Source organism: Physcomitrium patens, chromosome 23, assembly GCF_059467195.1.
Source record: "Physcomitrium patens ecotype Gransden chromosome 23, ASM5946719v1, whole genome shotgun sequence".
Lineage (NCBI taxonomy): Eukaryota > Viridiplantae > Streptophyta > Bryopsida > Funariales > Funariaceae > Physcomitrium > Physcomitrium patens.
In genome coordinates, this window is record NC_143432.1 from 14,380,495 (window position 1) to 14,401,003 (window position 20,509).

Genomic DNA, 20,509 nt, shown 5'->3' on the forward strand with positions numbered 1-20,509 from the left:
CAAATTAACCACTAATAGAAGCCTTCTTACATTCTTTTAGCTTGAAAGAAGGTTTTAAATATCATGACAAACCAAACTAATTTTATTTATGTACATCGATTACACTACATCACTCAACCTCTGAACATTGCATTACTATCTACCATCTTCCTTAACTGTTCATTCATTGAAATAATCTCTCTTGAGGACTTTTTCGTTTATAGATTAAACCAGTAGATACAAATAGTCCTGCACCTATTAATATTGAAATGATATTTGATACAGAATAGATATGGTACGGGATAGAATAGCATAATATCACTTTTTCTTACTTTTTAATAACCCATGTGGCCTTTGGTCCGCTAGGATTTCCATTACTGATGCTTGGAAAACTTGAACAAGGAAGCCACCATGATCATTCTATACCCCATTGGCTGCTAGTGCACCCATGTACACATACAAACATACACGTATTTACTATAATAATGACAACAGAGTAGTGCATCAAAGTATGACGCTGATACAAGGTGTGGGTACCCAAACATAGCATACAGACAAGTATGCACTGAAAAATTCCTTAACTGAAAAATATATGAAGATGAGATTCAAAAACCATGCAAAAATATATACAATTATTGAATGCACCAGAAAATCCTGGCCCTAACTTTCCTAAACCTTTCTGCACAACTTCGCTACCTACAGATAAAAATGTGCTCACAAATGTGCTCACCAATGAGCTCACTGTTGTGCACAGTAGCAATCGTGGACGAACTTCCTTCTCCATTCGGTTAGGCTTTCAGAAAATCCCTGTGATGGGTGCAATTCCCCACCAACCTAGAGCCTAGAGACTCTCACTGAAAATCATTTCCTGCAGTCATTGCATCGATAATTTATTTTGTAAAAAATCATTCCTTTTCGATGAGCAGATACGGACTTGACAGCAGATAAAATTCTAAAATACTTTATAAAATTGAAGAGTAAAGGCAGTGCCATATCAAGCGAGTCATAATTTATTCGTCTGAAGAAAAGATTTAGAATCATACAAGCACTCACATTCTGGACACATGAGCAAATCCTCGCTGCCAGACAAGGATCTCGATTAAGGCGTGGAATGACCATAAACAAACCCCATTGGTGACTCAGTACGACAATTTGATTGGAGAGAATAGATTTATGGATATCGAGTGATTACCTTGTCACAAATAGGGCAGCGATTGCTGCGCTCCATCCATTCGTAAATGCAAGCGAGATGAAAGTTGTGGCCGCAACCAGTGGTTATCCTAGGATTCTCCTCAGTGTACCCTACAAGACCGCAAACTCTTTCTGAGACTCTCTATACAATAGTAGTGGCTCTGGGAAAACATGGAAAGTTGATTAACATTCAAGGAACATTCAGAGCACAATGATGTTGGAGGAAGACAGATAAATACCATCAAGACAGGTGGGGCAGACATCGTCGTCGTCCAGCATTGAGAGGGCAGACTCAACTCTCGGGAAAGGCTTCGAAGAAAGTGGGTTCCTTTCCCCCAAGCCAACCGGCTTCATCAATCCCCGACTTTCTGCATCCTCGACGTCAACTCCTACGCTATTCACATAGTCTACTCGTTGCAGAGCTGTGCCGCCCCCGGCGTCAGAGTTGTTGGGTCGCAGGGTTGGCCCTCCCCCAGGATTCAGGTGGCTCATTCCACTCTTATCCCGCCGTGAGAGGCCATCACGGTTGATACGTGGGTAGCGCGGGTCCGTGTCGTAAGGCAAAGGCGTTGGAGGTGCTTGGAAGACGTCGGGAATGGTAGGCTCTAAGTTGCTGCCACCTACAGTTCCTGCACCGCCCGACGTCGACACTTGTCTCGAAAATATAGTATCCTGGTGGTCTACTTCACCAAAATCTGTACTGTAACGCTGCAGTACCACGTCCATCACAAGGTTCAGAATGTCATGCGAATAAAACAAGCACTCACTTCCAAAGTTAGAAAGTGACCAATGATCTACCACGACTAGATGATGGTTTTTGGCGTTCAGCCCAAGGCATGTCCGCCCATAGGCAGGCGTTACGGGAATCCAGCAACCAGCAACAGAACTTACAGTCAACCCTAAAATTTACTTTGACGCTACAACCTAAGCAATTGAGGCATTTCAAATGGGACAAAACCAACAGAATTAATGCTTTTAAGAATGAAACGGAATGGCAACATTCGCCAAAACAAAGCCGAGTATACAGACACACACATACCAAGGAACTCTTTTCAACAAGAATGAACAATTCTCCAAACAAATTACGGATGATTGCGGGTAATTTTCCCGCTACCTCAAACCCTGAGTGCGTCAACAAGCGACTTGCAAAGTGTAGAGCATGTAAAGAACCTCGTGGCAACTCCAGGAATCCGTGGAAGTTTATGCCTCCGAAATCGACAATAAGACATAATCACGACTGGCTTCAAAAAGACGGTGGCAAAAACCCGGAGGGAGAAAATACCGTGTTGGAGAACCAGGGCAAGCAGCATCGAAAACAAAAATAATCTTGGATGAACGTCCCGTTCTGATACGGCAGGTAGTCTTCGAAGGCGTCTGAGCTGAGGCAGCAACACAAAGCCCCCATAGCCTCAACTTTCCTGCCCTTCCTCACTCTCTCTCTCGCTCTCGCTCTCTCACTCTCTCGCTTCTACCCACCGTCTCCCTCAAAACCTGCTGCCAAACGAGTCCTCCTCCGCGCGGCGCAAAACCTCCGTCGCCACACCCACACACACAATCGTGGCCCCAAGGCTCAATTCCTCTCTACCGAAGTTGCCCCGTAGCATCTCTCATGCCACCTCAAAACCCCTAAAACCGCGACCCAGCGGCAGCTTGGGCCAGCCCGCACGAAACCCGTCCGGCGACGCACCGCGCTTGCCAAATTAACCCGCAATTGCCACAGGGAACGAATCTCAACCTCCACGACGAAGCCGAATTGGAGAGCGTTGACTCCAGGCCACGCCACCTCGCCTCCTCCTCCTTACATGTCGGTACGAGCTCCGCAGGGGGGGAACATTCTGAGCAGCACCCGGTCATCCAGGTCATGTCCCGGTGGTGGTGGTACCACCACTGCCACCAACGAACAAACGAACAATCGAACCAACGCCGGATGTCACCGCACGGCTGGGCTGGCCCGGTTGCGATCACCTGCTGCTGCTGCAACAACGGAGCAGTAGTGGAGGAAGGAGGAGCCAGGCTCGGCAAGTGAAGGAAGCCAAGGGAAGTGGGGCGGGAGCAGCAGTGCGTTCATCCAGCACCGAGCAGGAGGGAGAGGGAGGGAGGGAGTGATAGAAGAGAAGGGAGGCGAGTAGTAGTAATGGTGGTAGAGAGGGAGGGAGAGGATGTAGCAGTAGTAGTGAACTACTATTACTACTAGTAGTGGGAGGGAAGGAAGGAAGGAAGAGTGGAGGAGGAGGAGCACGGAAGCAAACAAGCAAAGGGGAACGGGGGAGGAAGGAGGAAGGGAAGGGAAAAAGCGGGGCGGAGCTAGTTCAGTTCAGTTAGTTCGGTGTAAGTTTAGTTGCATGACGCAGTACTACAAGTACTAGTGCAGCAGCAGTACATACATACATACATACATACATACAGATACATATCTATTTATCTATCTATCTATCTAGCTTATGGTGGTAAACACACACACACACAGAGGAGAGAAGAGAAGAGTAGAGTAGGGGCACCTGCACACCTCCCTATCACCGCGGGGTAGGGGGGGTGTGCCCCCCATTCATTCATTCATTCATTCATTCATTTCCTCCTTCCTTCTCTCGTCTCTTCACCTTTCCATCCATCCTCCTCCGCTGTGCCATCCTTCCTTGTGCCCCTTTTACTTTCCCTTCTTTTTTGTTTTCTGGAGTATACTGTAGAATTTCGGCACTTTTTTTCTTCTTCTTTACTTTTTTAATATGGCAAGGGTGAAGAATCTTGAGCGAGTTTTTTACAAGTCATGGGTGGATTTTACAATTGAGATTCAAACCACCAAACTTATTGGAACACTTTCCAAAATTTCTCTAGTGCAAGCAGGCTACCTTTCAATAATTTAGAGTCGTTACCATAACATTTTCTATAAAAATACATCAATTTACAAATTGCTTCCTTGAGACAATCAAAAATAAAATAAAATACGTAACTGATTCTCATAGCATTTGATTTTTTTGATTATTATGTACTAAAAGTACATGAAGGATGAAATTACAATGGTAATTCTTCAACAGGAAAGCGGAAGCCACTCTCCTTAAAACTTGGTGTATTCTCCAAGACAATATTGTAGAGTTGATTGTAATGGATGAACCATCAAAGGTAAAAATTTAAATAGACTATATGATTTTTATAAAAATATGATTGATAAAATATGCAGTAAAAAATTCATAAAATATTCCCTAAATAATTTTATAGTTTAAAATACACATATCACTATTTTATAAACATTATTTTTATTACTGTGCATTTATATGAATAGTTATGTGTTTTTTTTGCAAATAAATCTTTGCATAACATATATATATATATATATATATATATTTAAATGTTCTTAGATTCTCTATTCGGAGCTTTAAAATTATGTTGTCATAAATCAAATAGATAGTATTTTTAATTTGTAATATCTTTGCTTTATTGTATATTCTACTAAAAATTATTGTGAAGAATTATGCCATTGGTAGATTTTCACAGTCAAGAAATTGAACAATGTTTTCACAATTTCATTCATCTTTGTTTTCGAATATATAATCTTTTTATGCTTTAATATTAGTGGTTTAGTCTTCTTATTTACTTATGATATTATTCTCATTTTTTTACTATCATCTTTAAAACTACTAATTTTGCTTAGAGTTCAATATCTTACAATAGCTTCTAAATCTCTTAATTTTGTAACATTGTAAATCTATTAGTGTTATAATATGACAATTTCACAACATAATTGTTAGTGTTAGCAAAAAGTAAATTAAAATAAATTTTTTTAAAATAAAATTTGCACAAATTGCCTTATATGGCATGTTTCACAAAAGCTACATACATAATCCATACAAAAAAGATCCAAAATCACATAAGAATGTGTAAAAGCTTATAAAATTTAAGTATTAATATTTTTTAAGTTGTACAAAGATATTGGATTTAAAATATTATCTTCAATAAAGCTTTGAGATATTTTCTTCAACTATGGAATCGACTTTTGCTGGCTTCACAACCATTATACTTTTGGTCCTCTATGAACGTGTCAGAGATATTATTAAACGTCACACAAATCAATTATTTATTTTTTTTAAAATTATTTTTGTATTTTCTAAACCACCTTTTTTGATACAACACAAAAAGCCATAATACTATTATTTGTGTCTTCATTTGCATAAATAAACATTAAAGTTTTATTGACCATAGTCTTATAACATACTATTTTTAGGAGTATAAGTTCCTAAAATTACAATGGAAACAATAAGAATAAAATACAGCTAAAATTATTTTATAAATGTTACATTAATACAGAAAAATCCACGAAATGTGATTGAAACTCAAAATAACATTGCACATACAAGATTTGATGCATCCCACCAAATTTTTAGCAATAAAATACATTCCAAAATATAAAATTTAATTTCATGTAAAAAAATTCAATTTGTACAAATCATTATATATAATATATACTTACTTAATAAAAATTTGATTTTTTTCTTGAAATGTATAATAAAATATTTATAAATTAGACTTCTTAAAGTATATACAAATATCACATTAAATATAGAAAATTATTAGATACTATTATTTGAAAATAATAATAATTTCTTGTGGATGTTAACAAAAATAATTTTAATATACATTTTTTGGAAGTTACATGTATAGTATTAAAATAAATATAAATATTAGTTTGTTATTAATCTAAATAAATACAATCTTCAATATACATTATTTGTGAATATTTCTACAAAGTTGGTAAACAAAAAGTAAATATATAAATATAAAAAAAATCCTTACCAATTGTTTTGCTTACTGTATGTATATTGTTCAAACAATCTTTATAATAACAATTGATAATTTTTTAATAATTAGTATAGAATTTACAATATGACACACAAAAAAGTAAGATTAAGGTGAGGGTAGGACAAGCATAACAACAAGCTCCAATACGAAGAGAACAAAAGATGATTATGTTAATTTGTGCAAATTGTTTTACCATAGAATAAAAATGATGATGAGTTTAAAAAAATAAATAAATAAATAAAATAAAATGTAACAATGTTTAGCATTGCAAAGAGATTGTGGAAACACATACGAATTGTCCTTGCAAATACAAATGCAACAATACAAATGAGGACATCAAACTAAGGCCACAATACCCACCTACATTGCCCACCTACAAAGCTACAATACACCAAAAATCTCTTAAGATTGAAGAACTACACTTAACATAGTGTCATTCTATCGACAACCCAAATTTGTCAAACCACATTAAACTAGCTACTTCTGATTTTAATTACAACATCCAAAATTGAGATGCCCACATGATATTGAGTTGCCCAGCATATCCATACAAACCAAATTTGTCACCCTAAAAGAAACAGTCGACAGCCTTGCTTTCTGAGCTGACAAAATATTCCCGAAGTGCAAGAGAAAAGAAAAGTCGTCTCTGGCAAACAAGCTGAGAGGTAGCGACCATCCCAAGCTCACGTGTTCACCCATGCTTGATTGTTTCAATTGCAAATTGAAATCTGAGCTGAATAGTCTATTGCCAACTATTTACTACGAGACAAGTAAATCATTCTGTACGAGTGGCTCTGGTAGATTATGTCTCCACACACAAGTTATGACACGGAGTTTTCCATTTCGTTAGTTTGGCAAGAAAATCTTCTTGTTCCTGACTGCATGCCCTTCTTAATACAAAGCACAATCTGAATCTAAGCAGACACCCAAAGAAAACTCTAGCCCGATCCTTCGCACCGACGCGAGCATGTGCAGGAAGATTTTTGACTCGTGTAACTAGAGAGTACTCTCTACCATTTTCTAGCCTTCAATCGCAACCTCTTCAGCAGAAATAATCCCACATGCATGGCCCCCAGTAACATCCTTTCATAAAAAATCTTAATTAATCGCAACACCTGTACAATAGTCGTGTGTCCAACTTAGTTGAATCTACGATCGATAACGACACGAATGAGTTCGACCAGAGACAACATCAACAGAGAACCTCTTCATTCAGCAGAGACCAGCTCATGATCAGAATGCAGAACAGGCATTCAGCCAAATCGGACTTGCTGACATTCATTACAACTACTCCAGGATACTCAAAAGCAAATTTGTCATCAATCGGGACCCTGGGTTCTTCTGAGACCTTTGAGGAACTTCTGACCTCGAAGAGATGGAGGTAGGAAGTCCGCAGGTTCTGCTTGACGATCGTAGCTGTGATCCTTCATGAGCTGCGTGGGAGCATTTCTCAAATGCATAGGCACAGGCTCATTTTTCTTGGCTCCTTTCACCAGTCGCTGAGCAGCCTCTACAGCATGGTAGACCACGACCGATTTTGGTGCAAGTGTGAGATAAGTCACGCACTGTGCCAAATTGACGTTGCATTCCGGCATGCCTATAAAATGGCAGGCTTGGTAGCAAGCAACTGCTAAAACGAGTGCCTGAGGATCACTCAGACCAACATCCTCACTTGCAAAACGGATCAATCTGCGTGCTATGTACAGGGGCCCCTCCCCTCCTTCCAACATTCGAGCAAGCCAGTAAATTGCTGCATCAGGATCTCCACCTCTCATTGACTTAATAAGGGCACTAACAATATTGTAGTGCTCTTCTCCTGATTTATCGAACAAAAAATAAGAACGTTGAATAGCCTCTTGCACCTGAAAAAGAGTAGGCGTTAAATGGATCGCGGCATATATGAGATGGGACAGAATCGCAAGAAAAAATCGTTCAGGCGCAATCATACAGCCCGTTTCAGGGACTTCCTGCTCAGATGGAAGGTAAGGTACCCTCTACCACAGTTCCCACCCACCCCTCGTGTCCAGAGAAAAATGGATATTAAGAGTGAAATGAGGTGTTCAAGATACGCATCATAAGCTTAGGTCGCAATAAACAAGAAAGATTAGAGATGTGCACATCAAGAGAGCTTGAGAAATTGCCTGCTGTAGAGACACCACTATGTTTCTCCTGTCCGTTTTAACCTCGACACCAACTCCACCGATTCCTCCAACTTCACCAGCCGTGTCTCCTATTCTTTCTGTTCTATCGGTGCTGCCAGCCCTTTCGAACATCTCCTTAGATCCCACATCATACAAATAGCCCCCAGAATCCCCATCTGCTTCTGCACTCGGTGATGGTTCTTTGATCTCTTTGAATCCTTTCACCACTTCCTTTCCGCCAACAAATCGCTTGAATGGTTTTGTGTAGTCATCAGCAGAAGGGTTGTCTTTCTTTAGACTTTCCTTCAGGATTTCAATTCTTTTCATTCCAAAACTAGTTCCTAACATACCCAGCTTGGCGTTTGTAGCTGGGACCATCATCAAAGATGACGAAGCCTCTTGTTTTGTATCTTCTGCTTGTCTATCCTTCTCCCGATCCACTTTCGCATTGGCATCCGCAAGTATAGTTGAGGCTTTATCGGCTGAACAAGGTCTTCGGGGGGTGCTTTCCCAAGATGCAAAAGCAGCCAATCCAGCTAATTCCAATGTGTTCAAGGCAACACGAGCATCTCCATCAGCAGCGTCTGCTAGAAACTCCAGAGCATCCTGTTCGACCTTGATCACATCTTCAGCGGCACTACCAGCTAAAGACACCATAAGGCCCTTTTCTTTGTCAGATATCGCCCTATCCAGCAAACTTCGTATATGATCAGGTTGCAATTTGTTTAAGGTAAGCACTTTACAACGAGACAGCAGCGCAGCATTGATCTCAAACGAGGGGTTCTCCGTGGTCGCTCCAATTAACACTATATGCCCAGCCTCCACACAAGGAAGGAACACATCCAGCTGAGCTTTGTTAAACCTGAGACAAATAAGACTCACCAAATTAGGAATGCACTAATACGCTTCAAGAGAAATAAAAACTATTGTGATTGCAACACTGATACTCCTCTTTACTGGCAATCCACCACTTGCGAGAATTGGTGTCATTAAACGTTTAGTGATGGATAAAATCTCTGAAAGAGCGCTGTAGCGAGAACATTGTAATTCACTAAGTACACTGGTAATCCAAGGAAGTACCAGTAAAGTTAACTCTTAATCTATACATCCAGAGGTACGTATCTGTAATTGTGACGTGTCTTAAGAATATAGATAAAACTCAGACTAGGGCTACATCAGAACTCCAGCCGAACCTGTGTATTTCGTCAAGGAGCAGAAGAGTTCGTTCCCCAAATTTTTGTAGCCTCTTAGCCTCCTCCAAAGTTTCTCGCACTTCCTTCAAACCACTGGACACTGCTGAGAGTGCAACAAATCTGTAGGATACGGCGCGAGCGATGGTTTGCACAAGAGATGTCTTGCCAGTGCCTGGAGGTCCCCAGAAGATAATAGACGAGAGAGAATTGGCATCGATTAAATTGCGCAGCATGCAACGCGGCCCCAGCAAATGGTCCTGGCCAACAACAAGATCCACTGACGCAGGTCGCATCCTCTCAGCGAGAGGTTCCAAACTTTTCCCACTCCCGACCAAAGCTTTTGTTCCATACGTGCGTGCAGGAGCAAACTGAGACCGAGGTAAAACCGGTGCTAGTGTCTCCTCCTGCTGCTCCCTAGGCTCACTCGGTTTGAGTCTTTTGTTTGAGGGTTCCTGAATTGGCGGACGAGGATGAGCTGAGCTTTTCCCACTCGTCGACGCCACAGCTTCACTATTGACGTCCAACGGTCGAGGCTTACCCATGGAGAGAGGTGCGAAGCCAGAAAATCCTATGTTACCCTGGTGCACCAGAGCACTAGGCATGAGCCAATCCAGATCAATCAAACCGCCAACCCGAAAAAACAGCACATCCAACATGCGATATTCCTAATGTAAGCATCAATTACCTGGTTGCCAACTGCCTGACCATCTATCCGGAACATGGACAGGTTTAGGTCTTTGTCTTTTTCAGTTGATGGGGCTGTCATATATCTTTTCCGATCAAAATCAGGCGCACCATTGACACCAGGGGATGGAGAAGCGCTTGAGGAAGGTCTCGTCTTCCAATGCACATTGCTTTCTTCTTCAGACTGCACAACAAAAGTTGAACTACCTGTCCCTGGCTGATGGTGAACCCCTCTCTTGCCAGAACTTGATCCAAAAAATTGTTCGACACGCCCCCTGCATCTACACAATATTCACGTACAACAGCTCGTTCAAAGCTGGGTTTGCAGTATTGTCCACAGCATGATACGACAACGCCTCTAGGGGATGAAGATAACAACATGTTTTGAAGTACAAGTCTGCGAAACCCCGATGTTGACAAGAGCATAACGAGTGCGAACGGCAATCAACTTCGGCGTACCCCAAGAAAGATTCTGAACAACTCACAGACAGAACAACCTGAAATTCGATTGGAGAAGTGGTCTGTATTACTTGTGGTGCCGCGCATTTTGCGCCAATCTAGCTCTGCCAAATACCAAACTAGAATAGTGAAACATTGGTCCACAACTCTGAATGCAGAAAATCGAGACGAAGCTCTACCTGCACATGATGAGATTTAAGAATGGAACAGTTTCTAGATTCCATTTGACCCAGAATCCACTCTGTTGCAGTTAAAGTGGACTTTCCTCCCGTCGCTGCTAATGCCTGCAAGTCGAAAGCCATACTAAGAGAATGAGGTATACAAACAGAACAGGCATTCACCATCGTAAGCTTGAGACCGGAAGAGAGCCGAGTGATCGACCACCTTGCAGCGCTGACAGCTGAAAAACAGGGACAAACTGACCCGATCGGTGCAATACCTTCGCTGCCAAATCGTGCGGAAATCCCATGTCCACGAGCTGCTCCATCAAATCCAAACCCTCTAACACAAGCGCATGATTCTCCTTCTATCCCTACTCTCACAAACCTCCACATGACTTCCTCCACCAAAATCCCACTTCCATCGTCTTCTACGCCACAACTCTCATCCAACAACCTGCAGGCAACGCAATAAAAAACAAACCGTGCCTCCACTCCACCATAACCAAACCAAATCTCGGCATCGAACAATAACCAAACCCCAGGGCGCTCAACTACACACACTACTACCCTGACGCCCAATGTTCGCTCCTTCAACCCTTCCGATTCCAGACTGAAGCTTACGCACCCATTCCAGCAAAAAATCTTCGCAGCCCCACAAAACCTATCGATCAGCTTCACCACCAACACCCGACCAGACGAAGAAGAAGAAGAAAAAAAAAAGGGGGGGGGGGGGATAAATAAACAAATAAATAAAATTACTTCCTCATCTTCTTGCCATAACCCTCAACGCTAAAAGGGAAAACAAACAAACAAAAAGAAATGAGTGAGTCCCAAATGGGGCACTTTTCCCCTCACCGTGAACAGCCCCTCATGCATCATCAGCATCATCATCAACCCTTGAATGCACATATAACATATATCTGGAAGTATCCCAACCCAATGATGTTCCTTAAGAGACAGCTAGATCGCTGGCTGGGTCAGTGGCGGCAGTGGGCAGCGCAGGGGCAGGGAGAAACGGGGGCTTCCTGGTTGCAACTGGGAACGAAGCATCATCGACAGACACACACACAGACCGACAAACTAGGGAATTCCTTCTTTCCTTCCTTCCTTTGTGTGGGGGCTATGAATGTGAAGCTGCTTCTGCTGTTTGCCTGTTGCAGGTGAGCTTCCTACATCGAAGAAGACCTTGGGCCTATATCCGGATGGATTGACCAGGCTATGCTGGGCTGGGTTGGGTTTCGTGAGATCCATCGTCCCCTTTACGAACTGAAGGAAGGATGGATGGATGGCCGAATGCCGTATCCTTAAGTGTGGGACCTTTTCGGATAAAGACCAGCGGGGCAGCAGCTTTACCATTCTATCTATCTATCTATCCCTTTATCTGTTGCCAACGTGGTGTAGGCAAGCAAAGCAGCCCTGCATCCGGATCGGCTAATAGCAGCCATCATCACCATCCTCATCATCCCCCTCTTCTGCTGCTGCTTCTGCTTCTTCTGTTCTAGCGCTCTTTCCGATTACATCCTCCTTTCCCTTCCCGATTTAGGATGTGAGGCGTATTCACTTAATGGACTGGACAGGATTGGACCGATCATCGACAACTGCCACTTCGAAAGCGTCGCCCTCCCTCTCACCGACACAGGAGCGGGTAAAATTTTATATTTTCTCCTCGTCTACGAATAGAAAGAGGAATACCCAAGTGGATGTGAGCATTTCATTGTACTTCGGAATGGACTGGACTGGACTGGACTGGGTTCCATCGACAGCAGTGCCATGCTCCTTCCACCCAGCTGCACTCATGCATTCATTCATTGGTGTGTTGTATGCATGCAAATACATGGCATTGCTCGGAGCCACGAAAGGACGGCGGTGTGGTGCAACACACACACCTGGATGTGGACTCATTCCTCATCCCCTCACCACTCCCTCCCTCGCTGCAATTAGGAATTAGGGCTTTGTGCATGATTCTGGGATAAGGAATAATCTGTTGTTGGTGTTGGTGATTCCGGGTGGTGGGATCCTGGGATTTAGGATTTGGGGTGGATTATGGACACTGGGATTCCAGGCACCTATCACCGACCCATTTTTCGACTGAAACAGTTGCAGGGAAATGCACAAGTGTCAACAAAGGTGTGACATTTTCTTTTGTCTTTGTGTTTATGCTGTAAAGCATGGAGAGACAATTCCACATGAAGTTTAACTTTTACATATGAGAGTAAAAGATTACAAGCTTTTAGAAATTTACTAGCATCCATAGATCATTTAGTGTATTATATTTAATTCCTTATTTTTGCAACTAGTGGTATAAAATAAAATAAGTATGATAAAAAAAATATCAGAGTATTTTCTATTTTTTAATGCAGTATACAAAAAATACATTAGATAGACAAAAAATAATTTGTTCAAATTATCCTCTCTATGCCCAAGATTTTACAATTTTTCCTTAGAAATCTACATGATTTTTTTTATTATTATTATTTGTAGTATTGTAATGTGTTGAAGAAGAAGAAGAAAAATTGAAGTAGGAAGGAATTATCTTACATCTCAAACGTATCAAAATTGTAATTTTTTATGATAATAACATGTATGCTATAAAAAATACTTTTAAAAAAACATGCTTTTACAAAAAAAAATCAACCATGAGATTTAAGTAGTATTTATAAACATGAAATTAAAAAAAAAAAAAAAAAAAAAAAAACACAACTAAATTTTTTTACTTTATTGAGTGGAAAATTAAGACTTAAATTAATGATTTATTACATATATATATATATAAATTCAGATTTGCTTAAATCGTAATGTTGCCAGTAAAAATAATTAAAAAAAAACATTCCCCATTAAATATACCAAGTTTTTTAATTAAAAGATTGGCATAATTAAAATACAATTATATTAATTATTCAAAATTGGATTCTTATAATATTCAAAACAAAATTAACCATAAAAATAAAAGATAATTATAATTTTATGATTATTACATTCAAATTTATATTATACCATTAAAATCTAGCATTCTTTTAGGAATTCTCTATATGATAGAAAAACATAAAATTTTAATATGATTTTTAAATTATAATATCGTAAAATATTTTAATGCCATTTTCTTGTGATGTAATAAAAATAATTACAATAACAAAGACAACATTAAATTAGTATGAAGATAAAAATAAAAACTAAACTAAACTAAACTAAAATTTAAATAACACATGTGTTAAACTATATTATAAATAAATGATGGCATCAAATTAAACACAAAAATATTAAAGAAAATAAAATTTTTAAAAATACCTACCTTTCTAAAGATAATTTATTTAATTATTAAACCTACCAAGATAATGTATTTAATTTTAACTATTTAAAGTTAATTATATATTCATTAAGAATATGATGTAAATTAAAAATACAAAGATATTTTTTTGTTTGTTTCTTTGTTTGTTTTTTGTAATCTATTTATATATTTTAAAAATTTAAGGTTTAAATTATATTTCTTCTAGAATTGAAGCTTTAATGCTCAACAAGGAATTTTAGAGTAATATAAATGCCAAAGAATTTTCCTCAATGGATGTGGTCATTTCAGATTAATTTCAATTATTCACAAAAATAATAAATTCAATAAAAGACAAAAGAAGATATTTATCTGAAAGGATTAATATAAATGTAATATATTAATATAAAAGAAGAGATTTATCTACAAGGATTAATATAAAAGAAGTTACTTCATTATATCTTGGATATATATATATATATATATATATATATATTTAAAGATTTTCACTCATTTTCTTATATATAATTTTGATGTGTTTGCAAACTATTCAAATAGAAAAGTCACCAACAAAAAAAAATTATATTAATCTCTGGAGTTTGTAATTTAAAAATAAACATTACAAAGTAAATTTTAATGTATTTTAACACAAATATACATAAAAATATCTAATGTATATGTCTATTCTAATGTATATGAAGTCATTACACTTACAAGATCAAAAAATTATATCAATATTTTTTTTATGTTATTTATGTGAATATAAAAATAAAATATTTATGAAAAAAACCATAAAACAAATACTATGTATGAAAATTATTAGTATTTTCATCCGTACCTTTTATAAATATTGAATTAAAAATACAATCTAAACATATCTATGATTTTGATATAATTTTTTAATTTTAAAAATAGTATTAAGGTTTATTTGAAATTATATATATATATATATATATATATATATATTAGCACCAATCATATTTATATTTTAATTAAAATAAAAAATAAGCAGAAATAAAAGGTATTTAGCTAAAACTATAATAGTTGGAGCAATAATATTTCTCTCTCTATGTATACATAAATTTGAGGCATTCCGGTTAGATTTAAAAAAAAATAAAGAAATAAAGAAATTATTGGTGTTCTTATTTATGTATTTATTTACTTTAAGTTTAGACTGTCATAACCATTTTTTCTGTCGTAAATAAATAAAATAAAATCTATTCAAAATAATTTACATCATTTTTAAAGTATTATGCATGTTATAATTATGGTACTATCAAAAAATAAGTATATTGCATAAAGTATCAATGTGGAAAATTTAAGATGAAATAAGTATTAATTTATAAATTGATAAACAATACACATTTTTCAAAATAATATTTTTTACTGTTGTTGCAGTTTTTCAAAGTAAATAATTTTTACTGTTGTTACTGTTTTTACCAGAAGATGATATTCTGGGTGATTGTTCTATTACTTTGAATGTGCTTAAATGCATGGTTATGTTATAAGCTAAGGATAAAGCATTGATTAGAGGTCAAAATACTCAACAGTAATTAAACTTGTATTCTTCATAAATGAGTAATGAAATGAACTTTATAAACAAATAGATAATGTTTTGGTGAAATTTACAGAAGGCATTAAAGATATAATAATAATAATAATAATAATTTAATCACTCATTCTTTGGTTAACAATAAATTCCATCCATAATTTAAAATTAGACAAAACATACATTCTAGGACAATAAGAACATTGAGACATGTTGGAAAACAAGTGAAGCAAGAATTGATCTTCATCCATGGCAATGAGAATAACCATTTTTAAAGGAACATTTACAGCATGAGTAATTGTGAAAGATAGCATCTAGAAATCTTAACAAAATGACATACATATGAACAATGAGTTAAACTCATGATCATTATCACACATTATTTTTTTAAATCTCTTCAAGAGCACATTGTATTAAGTTGGCTATTTCCACAGTATTTCTATTCTGATCACAACATCACGTATATCTAAAAATGTTGCATTTACAAGTAATGAATTTACACCAGGTGAAATGTTTTGAAATGATTCATGAAAGTTTTCATATTAACAATACTCTGGTCATCCAAATCTATGAACAGAGGTACACATTGTAAACAAAGAAGCCATCAAGGAGAAAGTTGCAAAAACATATCACTTATAGAACAGTGTTTTGAACATCATCAATACACATTTAAAGCTGTGTACATTTTTATATATATATATATATATATATATATAATTTTTTTATCTCTTGCTATAGAAAACTTGATTGTTTTTTTTATTGAGTAGAGCGACATTGAATCTTTAGCAATTACTTTGACCAAAGCCAGTTTTCCAGATTTACTTTTTAATTTACATTCGCATGCCAATGAGATACCATTCACGAAGAAAGTTGAAAAGTTATTTTTTTGATTGACAATTTTCCGATTGTGACAACTAAACTAAACCAAGCTCAGTTCATCCACTTTGCTGGGATAAACACTTCAGAATTGTTTCCAGCATGAAACTGGTGCTAAACATCAATTCAATCTCTCGCTCTTTTATGAAAAGTACCATCACAATGCAACTCTAAACTGAGTCCCATAGGTCCTGTCTATTATGCGATTGCAGACTGAAAGGTTCGCAATTGATACCGGTTTTGAGATGAAGTGATCCATCTGTCAATCATGCAAGTTGAAAAAAAGGTGTGCCAAAGCAGTTCGGAGAAACATGTCAGGAGTTCTACATTCATGAAGACACAAAACAGGAAGAGTAGCGCCCAGAAGCTTAAGATGCCCAGAAAAAGTTGCTATCACATACTACATTTCATGAAGAGAATTGGCACGCATTGTAGAACACACACACGGCTGAGCAAAATAAGATCCCCTCCGTTCAACAGATAAGAATTGCTCTAGCCAGCGACGTACAATAAATTCGACGAATTGACACCATGTACACAGCGTTACGAACCACCCTGGTCTCCAGTCACCGCAAACCCTAAAGTTCACGGAAGAAGTAATCTAGGAACTGTTGTGTCTACAGCCAATTTGCCATGAAAATCCCGACCCATGACCTTAGCACCATCCCCAAAGCTCAGCATGGAAAAAAATAAAAAGCCTCTACATCCTGTGAAGACATGCTGCGACTGCAGAATGCAAACACTTAACGTCTCTTGTTTCCCTTGCTAGGAGCCTGGCCGCTGTTGCCTTCAACCATCTTGTTCACTTGGTTCAACGCAGGCTTCAAGATGTTGAACAACACCCATCCGATCGCGGGCGCCAGAATGAAGAGCAGGATCAGAGGTCTGGTGTCCGCGCCGAGCTGTGCGAATTCCTGAACCTGAGCATCAGCCTCGGGAGCAGCCAACAGGGAGGTGGCAGCTGCAGTGAGACCCGTGAGACCAACGATGCCGCGGATTTTCTTCCCGCCCTTGGTCGGGGGACTGGAGTCATTGCCTTCGATCATCTTGTTCACCTGGTTCAAGGCGGGCCTCAAGATGTTGAACAGGACCCACCCAATGGCGGGGAGAAGAAGGCCGATGATAATGAGACCTCGAGAATCAGAATCGGCGAGAGATGCGATTTCCTGAGCAGCGTCAGCGTGAGGGGTCAACAACATGGAAGCCCCCCCAAGCCCAAGGGCTCCAATGATCCCCCTCTTGCGAGTTCCGGCTCCTGAGTTGCCCTGGTTCTGCATCTTCTCGATCTGGTTCAAAGCGGGCCGCAAGATGTTGAACAGCACCCACCCGATGGCGGGCAGAAGGAGGCCAACGATGATCAAACCCCTGGCATCAGAGTCTGCAATCTGGGCGAATTCTTGGGCTGCATCCGCATGGGGAGCTGCCATCAGAGTCGCTGCGGCTCCGAGGCCGGCACCAGCAACCAACGCCTTGGCGCCCCTCATCTTGTCCACCTGGTTCAAGGCTGGCTGCAAAATGTTGAACAACACCCATCCAATTGCAGGGATCAATGGAATGAGAAGGGCAACTACCCTGTTGTCACCTTCGGCCAACGCCATGATTTGCTGGGATGCCATGGCCGACTCCGACGTAGCCATTGCCGCGAACATAGCGCCTGTCGTACATACGAGATTCACAGCAGATCGACAAAGATGGTCGTAAGGGCAACGTAATTGATCTCATAAGCTTCCCCAATCTAAATTTGCAGTGTTCATTCATGTTCACCTTGTTCCTAAAGTTGATTACAAAACGCATGAGAAATGATTCAGCGATGAATTTTGGCATGACAGAACAGATGAGTGAGCGCGCTGACCGGCGAGAGTGTTGGCACCAACGGCAACCTGCTGAGCGAGGCCACCCGAAGAGGTCGACAGTTTCGCAGAGCAGCGAGGAAGGGCAACAAAGTTCACATTCGATACCCTCTGGTTGGCAGCGCGCAGACCCTGCACTCCGGCTCCGAAAGCAGTGCTACTCCTCAACGAGGTCAAGCTACTCCTCGCGACTGCGTTCGCCATGGCCATCTTGCTGCAGGTTACTCAATCACCTTCACAGGACTCCGGCAACCTAAACTTCACGCACCGATCATCACCCACACCCTCATCAGCAAAAACAAAAAAATAAAACAAAACAAATCACAAACCCATATTCAAACTCTACCAACACCACCACCATTGAAACCACCTTCCAAGTTCAACGCGCGCAAAACACCATCACCTTGCAGACTCAAACTCAATCCTCAAAACTCCGATACTGTTAAGCTAACAACCAACCCCATAAATGGGCCAATGCAACCCCATAAACGGTGACAGACTGTAATGAAGAAATTCGTGACCACCACAGCAGCATGATACGAAATGCGAAGACGGGGAGACTCAGTACCTGACGGAGAAGACACTGGCGATGATGCGAGCATGCGAAGAAAGGGAAGCGCAGTGAAGGGGAGTGCGATTGCTGATCCTGTTACGGGAGCCCCTTCCTCCTCCTCGCTGGGCTGGGTTAGACTGGACTGGGCTGGACTGGGCTGGACTTTGGGATAAGGCTGCGGGTCCCTCACCCTCCCTCTACCCCCAACCCCCTTCATCGTACACCTCTCGCTGCCGCCGATACTTCGCATCCCTCTACCGCGCTTACGTGGAATGTGAACCCATGGCCGTGACTGACGTGTCGAAGCGCTGTTAAGGGACCTGTAACCGTTCCTTTCTCTGAGGTTACGTCCCAAAATAATCCAAACTGGATCTGAACACTTCTTGGGCTTTTATTATTATTATTATTATTATTGTTTTTGTTGTGGTTTAATATTTCATTTCTTGTGTGTGTATGTCTTTATTTTATATACATTTTGAACCAAGTATGAGAATTTTGAATACAATAGACTCCCAAATGCACTAGGTGATTTTTGCCATCTAATGAATAGTATCTTTTAAGATTTTTTAGATGGTTTTATTGTTTATTATCTACATGACATTTTAATCTAGTTTAAGAATACAAAAGAGAATGAACTTTAAGTTTGTTGCATATTACACAAATTTAGAGATGCAAGTCTGTATGCCAAGATAGAAATGTGTGTATTTCACACTACTCAAGTTGACTTCTTAGGGTACATTATTTCAAATCATGGCCTTATAATGGATCTCAAGAAAGTTTTGATTATTAGGAATTAAAAGATTTTAAGAATATTAACAAACATCTAATGTTATTTGAATTTTATCAATTACTATTAGATTTTTATTAAGAATTTTGTAAAAGTTGTATCTCTACTTATATGTTTCACATACATATATTTTTTAAAGTAGAATAAAGAAGATAAAAGAATACTTGAAGCTTTGTGACAACTTTTATTCCTACAGTAATTTTATATTGCATCAACTTTTAAAGCAAATATTTTTTGAAATACTCGCATTTGACTTTACTTTGGGTGGAATATTATTACAAATGGGAGTAGATGACAAACTTCATCCATTAGTTTTTTTTTTTAATTCAACCTTAGATATTTTACAATATATGATATATGTGGGTTTAAAAACTTGATATTATTGTCAAAATAATTAGGCATCTTATATTCTTGACAACATTAGAAATAAGTAGGTATATGAATTTAATATCATTAAAAGAAGAGTTGGGCAACTTTACATCTTTAATAACATTTTGTATGAATAGATGTGTGTACTTGACATCATTGCCAAAGTAGTTGGACAAATATATATCTTTTAATTTAATAAAAATATTCTAAAAATAATATATTAGGATATAATGATCTATTTATAATATTTAAATATCCAAAATGAAGTCCATATTTTAAAATTTTAATATATAATATAATTAGAATTGATTTTTATAAGTGATGGATATAAATTTTTCTTTTTACAAAAAGATCTTGATTTGATGTGGATTCCAAATTATTTACAATGTGATGTATAGGACTACTTCAAGAATTGACAAAATACAACCATTTTGTAGATATAGTAAGTGCTAGGATTCTAACACAATGATGGTTGTCTATGACACATACACATTTTTAGGCAAATTTAATAAATGTCTCTATTAATATTTCATTTGTCTTTGAGATAATACTCACTAATTAATTTTATTCTAGTCTTAAACAAGATTAAATGTCAAAAAATAGAGCCTTATCCAGCCTCAACTATAGTTGCTTGTCTTGCCTAATAATTTTTACTTTTTTTCTT

General features: G+C 38.4%; 3 protein-coding genes across 12 annotated transcripts; all 3 read right to left on the minus strand.

Moving 5' to 3' along the window:
* Positions 1-2,589, minus strand: LOC112276247 (E3 ubiquitin-protein ligase At3g02290). 3 transcript variants are annotated; one of them, XR_016500289.1, is made up of 5 exons: positions 2,453-2,589; positions 1,410-1,878; positions 1,172-1,281; positions 710-847; positions 1-413 (listed from the first exon to the last, which is right to left on the minus strand). XR_016500289.1 is itself a non-coding variant. In XM_024507381.3 (4 exons), the coding sequence occupies exons 1-4, from the start codon at positions 2,573-2,575 to the stop codon at positions 821-823; spliced, it is 729 nt and encodes a 242-aa protein (XP_024363149.1). In that variant the 5' UTR covers positions 2,576-2,589; the 3' UTR covers positions 557-820. The 3 variants fall into 3 exon arrangements, 1 of the variants encoding a protein (XP_024363149.1); XR_016500290.1 differs by having other exon boundaries at positions 73-416; XM_024507381.3 differs by lacking the exon at positions 1-413 and having other exon boundaries at positions 557-847.
* Positions 2,590-7,042: 4,453 nt separating this feature from the next.
* Positions 7,043-11,685, minus strand: LOC112275908 (uncharacterized). Of its 6 annotated transcripts, none has more exons than XM_024506658.3 (7): positions 11,455-11,685; positions 10,878-11,241; positions 10,618-10,722; positions 9,981-10,260; positions 9,296-9,873; positions 8,103-8,964; positions 7,043-7,823 (listed from the first exon to the last, which is right to left on the minus strand). In XM_024506658.3, exons 3-7 carry the CDS (start codon positions 10,623-10,625, stop codon positions 7,281-7,283), a joined length of 2,271 nt encoding a protein of 756 aa, XP_024362426.1. In that variant the 5' UTR covers positions 10,626-10,722; positions 10,878-11,241; positions 11,455-11,685; the 3' UTR covers positions 7,043-7,280. The 6 variants fall into 6 exon arrangements, with proteins under 6 accessions (XP_024362426.1, XP_090102622.1, XP_090102620.1 ...); XM_090246496.1 differs by lacking the exon at positions 10,618-10,722 and adding an exon at positions 10,477-10,542 and having other exon boundaries at positions 11,455-11,669; XM_090246494.1 differs by having other exon boundaries at positions 9,981-10,254; positions 11,455-11,597.
* A 5,050-nt stretch (positions 11,686-16,735) lies between these two features.
* On the minus strand, positions 16,736-18,822 carry LOC112276039 (uncharacterized). Of its 3 annotated transcripts, none has more exons than XM_024506989.3 (3): positions 18,705-18,822; positions 18,139-18,389; positions 16,736-17,940 (listed from the first exon to the last, which is right to left on the minus strand). In XM_024506989.3, exons 2-3 carry the CDS (start codon positions 18,344-18,346, stop codon positions 17,030-17,032), a joined length of 1,119 nt encoding a protein of 372 aa, XP_024362757.1. In that variant the 5' UTR covers positions 18,347-18,389; positions 18,705-18,822; the 3' UTR covers positions 16,736-17,029. The 3 variants fall into 3 exon arrangements, with proteins under 3 accessions (XP_024362757.1, XP_024362758.1, XP_024362759.1); XM_024506990.3 differs by having other exon boundaries at positions 18,139-18,394; XM_024506991.3 differs by lacking the exon at positions 18,705-18,822 and adding an exon at positions 18,540-18,697.
* Positions 18,823-20,509: the final 1,687 nt, after the last annotated feature.

Bases quoted from the DNA above. Each gene is read 5' to 3' on its own strand.
- LOC112276039 (XM_024506989.3), bottom strand. From the start codon at position 18,346: ATGGCCATGGCGAACGCAGTCGCGAGGAGTAGCTTGACCTCGTTGAGG. The intron at 17,941-18,138 runs GTCAGCGCGCTC...TATGTACGACAG, and splicing joins TGGTGCCAACACTCTCGCCG to GCGCTATGTTCGCGGCAATG.
- LOC112276247 (XM_024507381.3), bottom strand. From the start codon at position 2,575: ATGGGGGCTTTGTGTTGCTGCCTCAGCTCAGACGCCTTCGAAGACTAC. The intron at 1,282-1,409 runs GTATTTATCTGT...GCGGTCTTGTAG, and splicing joins CTGCCCCACCTGTCTTGATG to GGTACACTGAGGAGAATCCT. The intron at 848-1,171 runs GTAATCACTCGA...CAATGACTGCAG, and splicing joins GCTGCCCTATTTGTGACAAG to GAAATGATTTTCAGTGAGAG.
- LOC112275908 (XM_024506658.3), bottom strand. The intron at 9,874-9,980 runs GTAATTGATGCT...CTGGTGCACCAG, and splicing joins GTCAGGCAGTTGGCAACCAG to GGTAACATAGGATTTTCTGG. The intron at 8,965-9,295 runs GTTCGGCTGGAG...TATTTGTCTCAG, and splicing joins CTCCTTGACGAAATACACAG to GTTTAACAAAGCTCAGCTGG.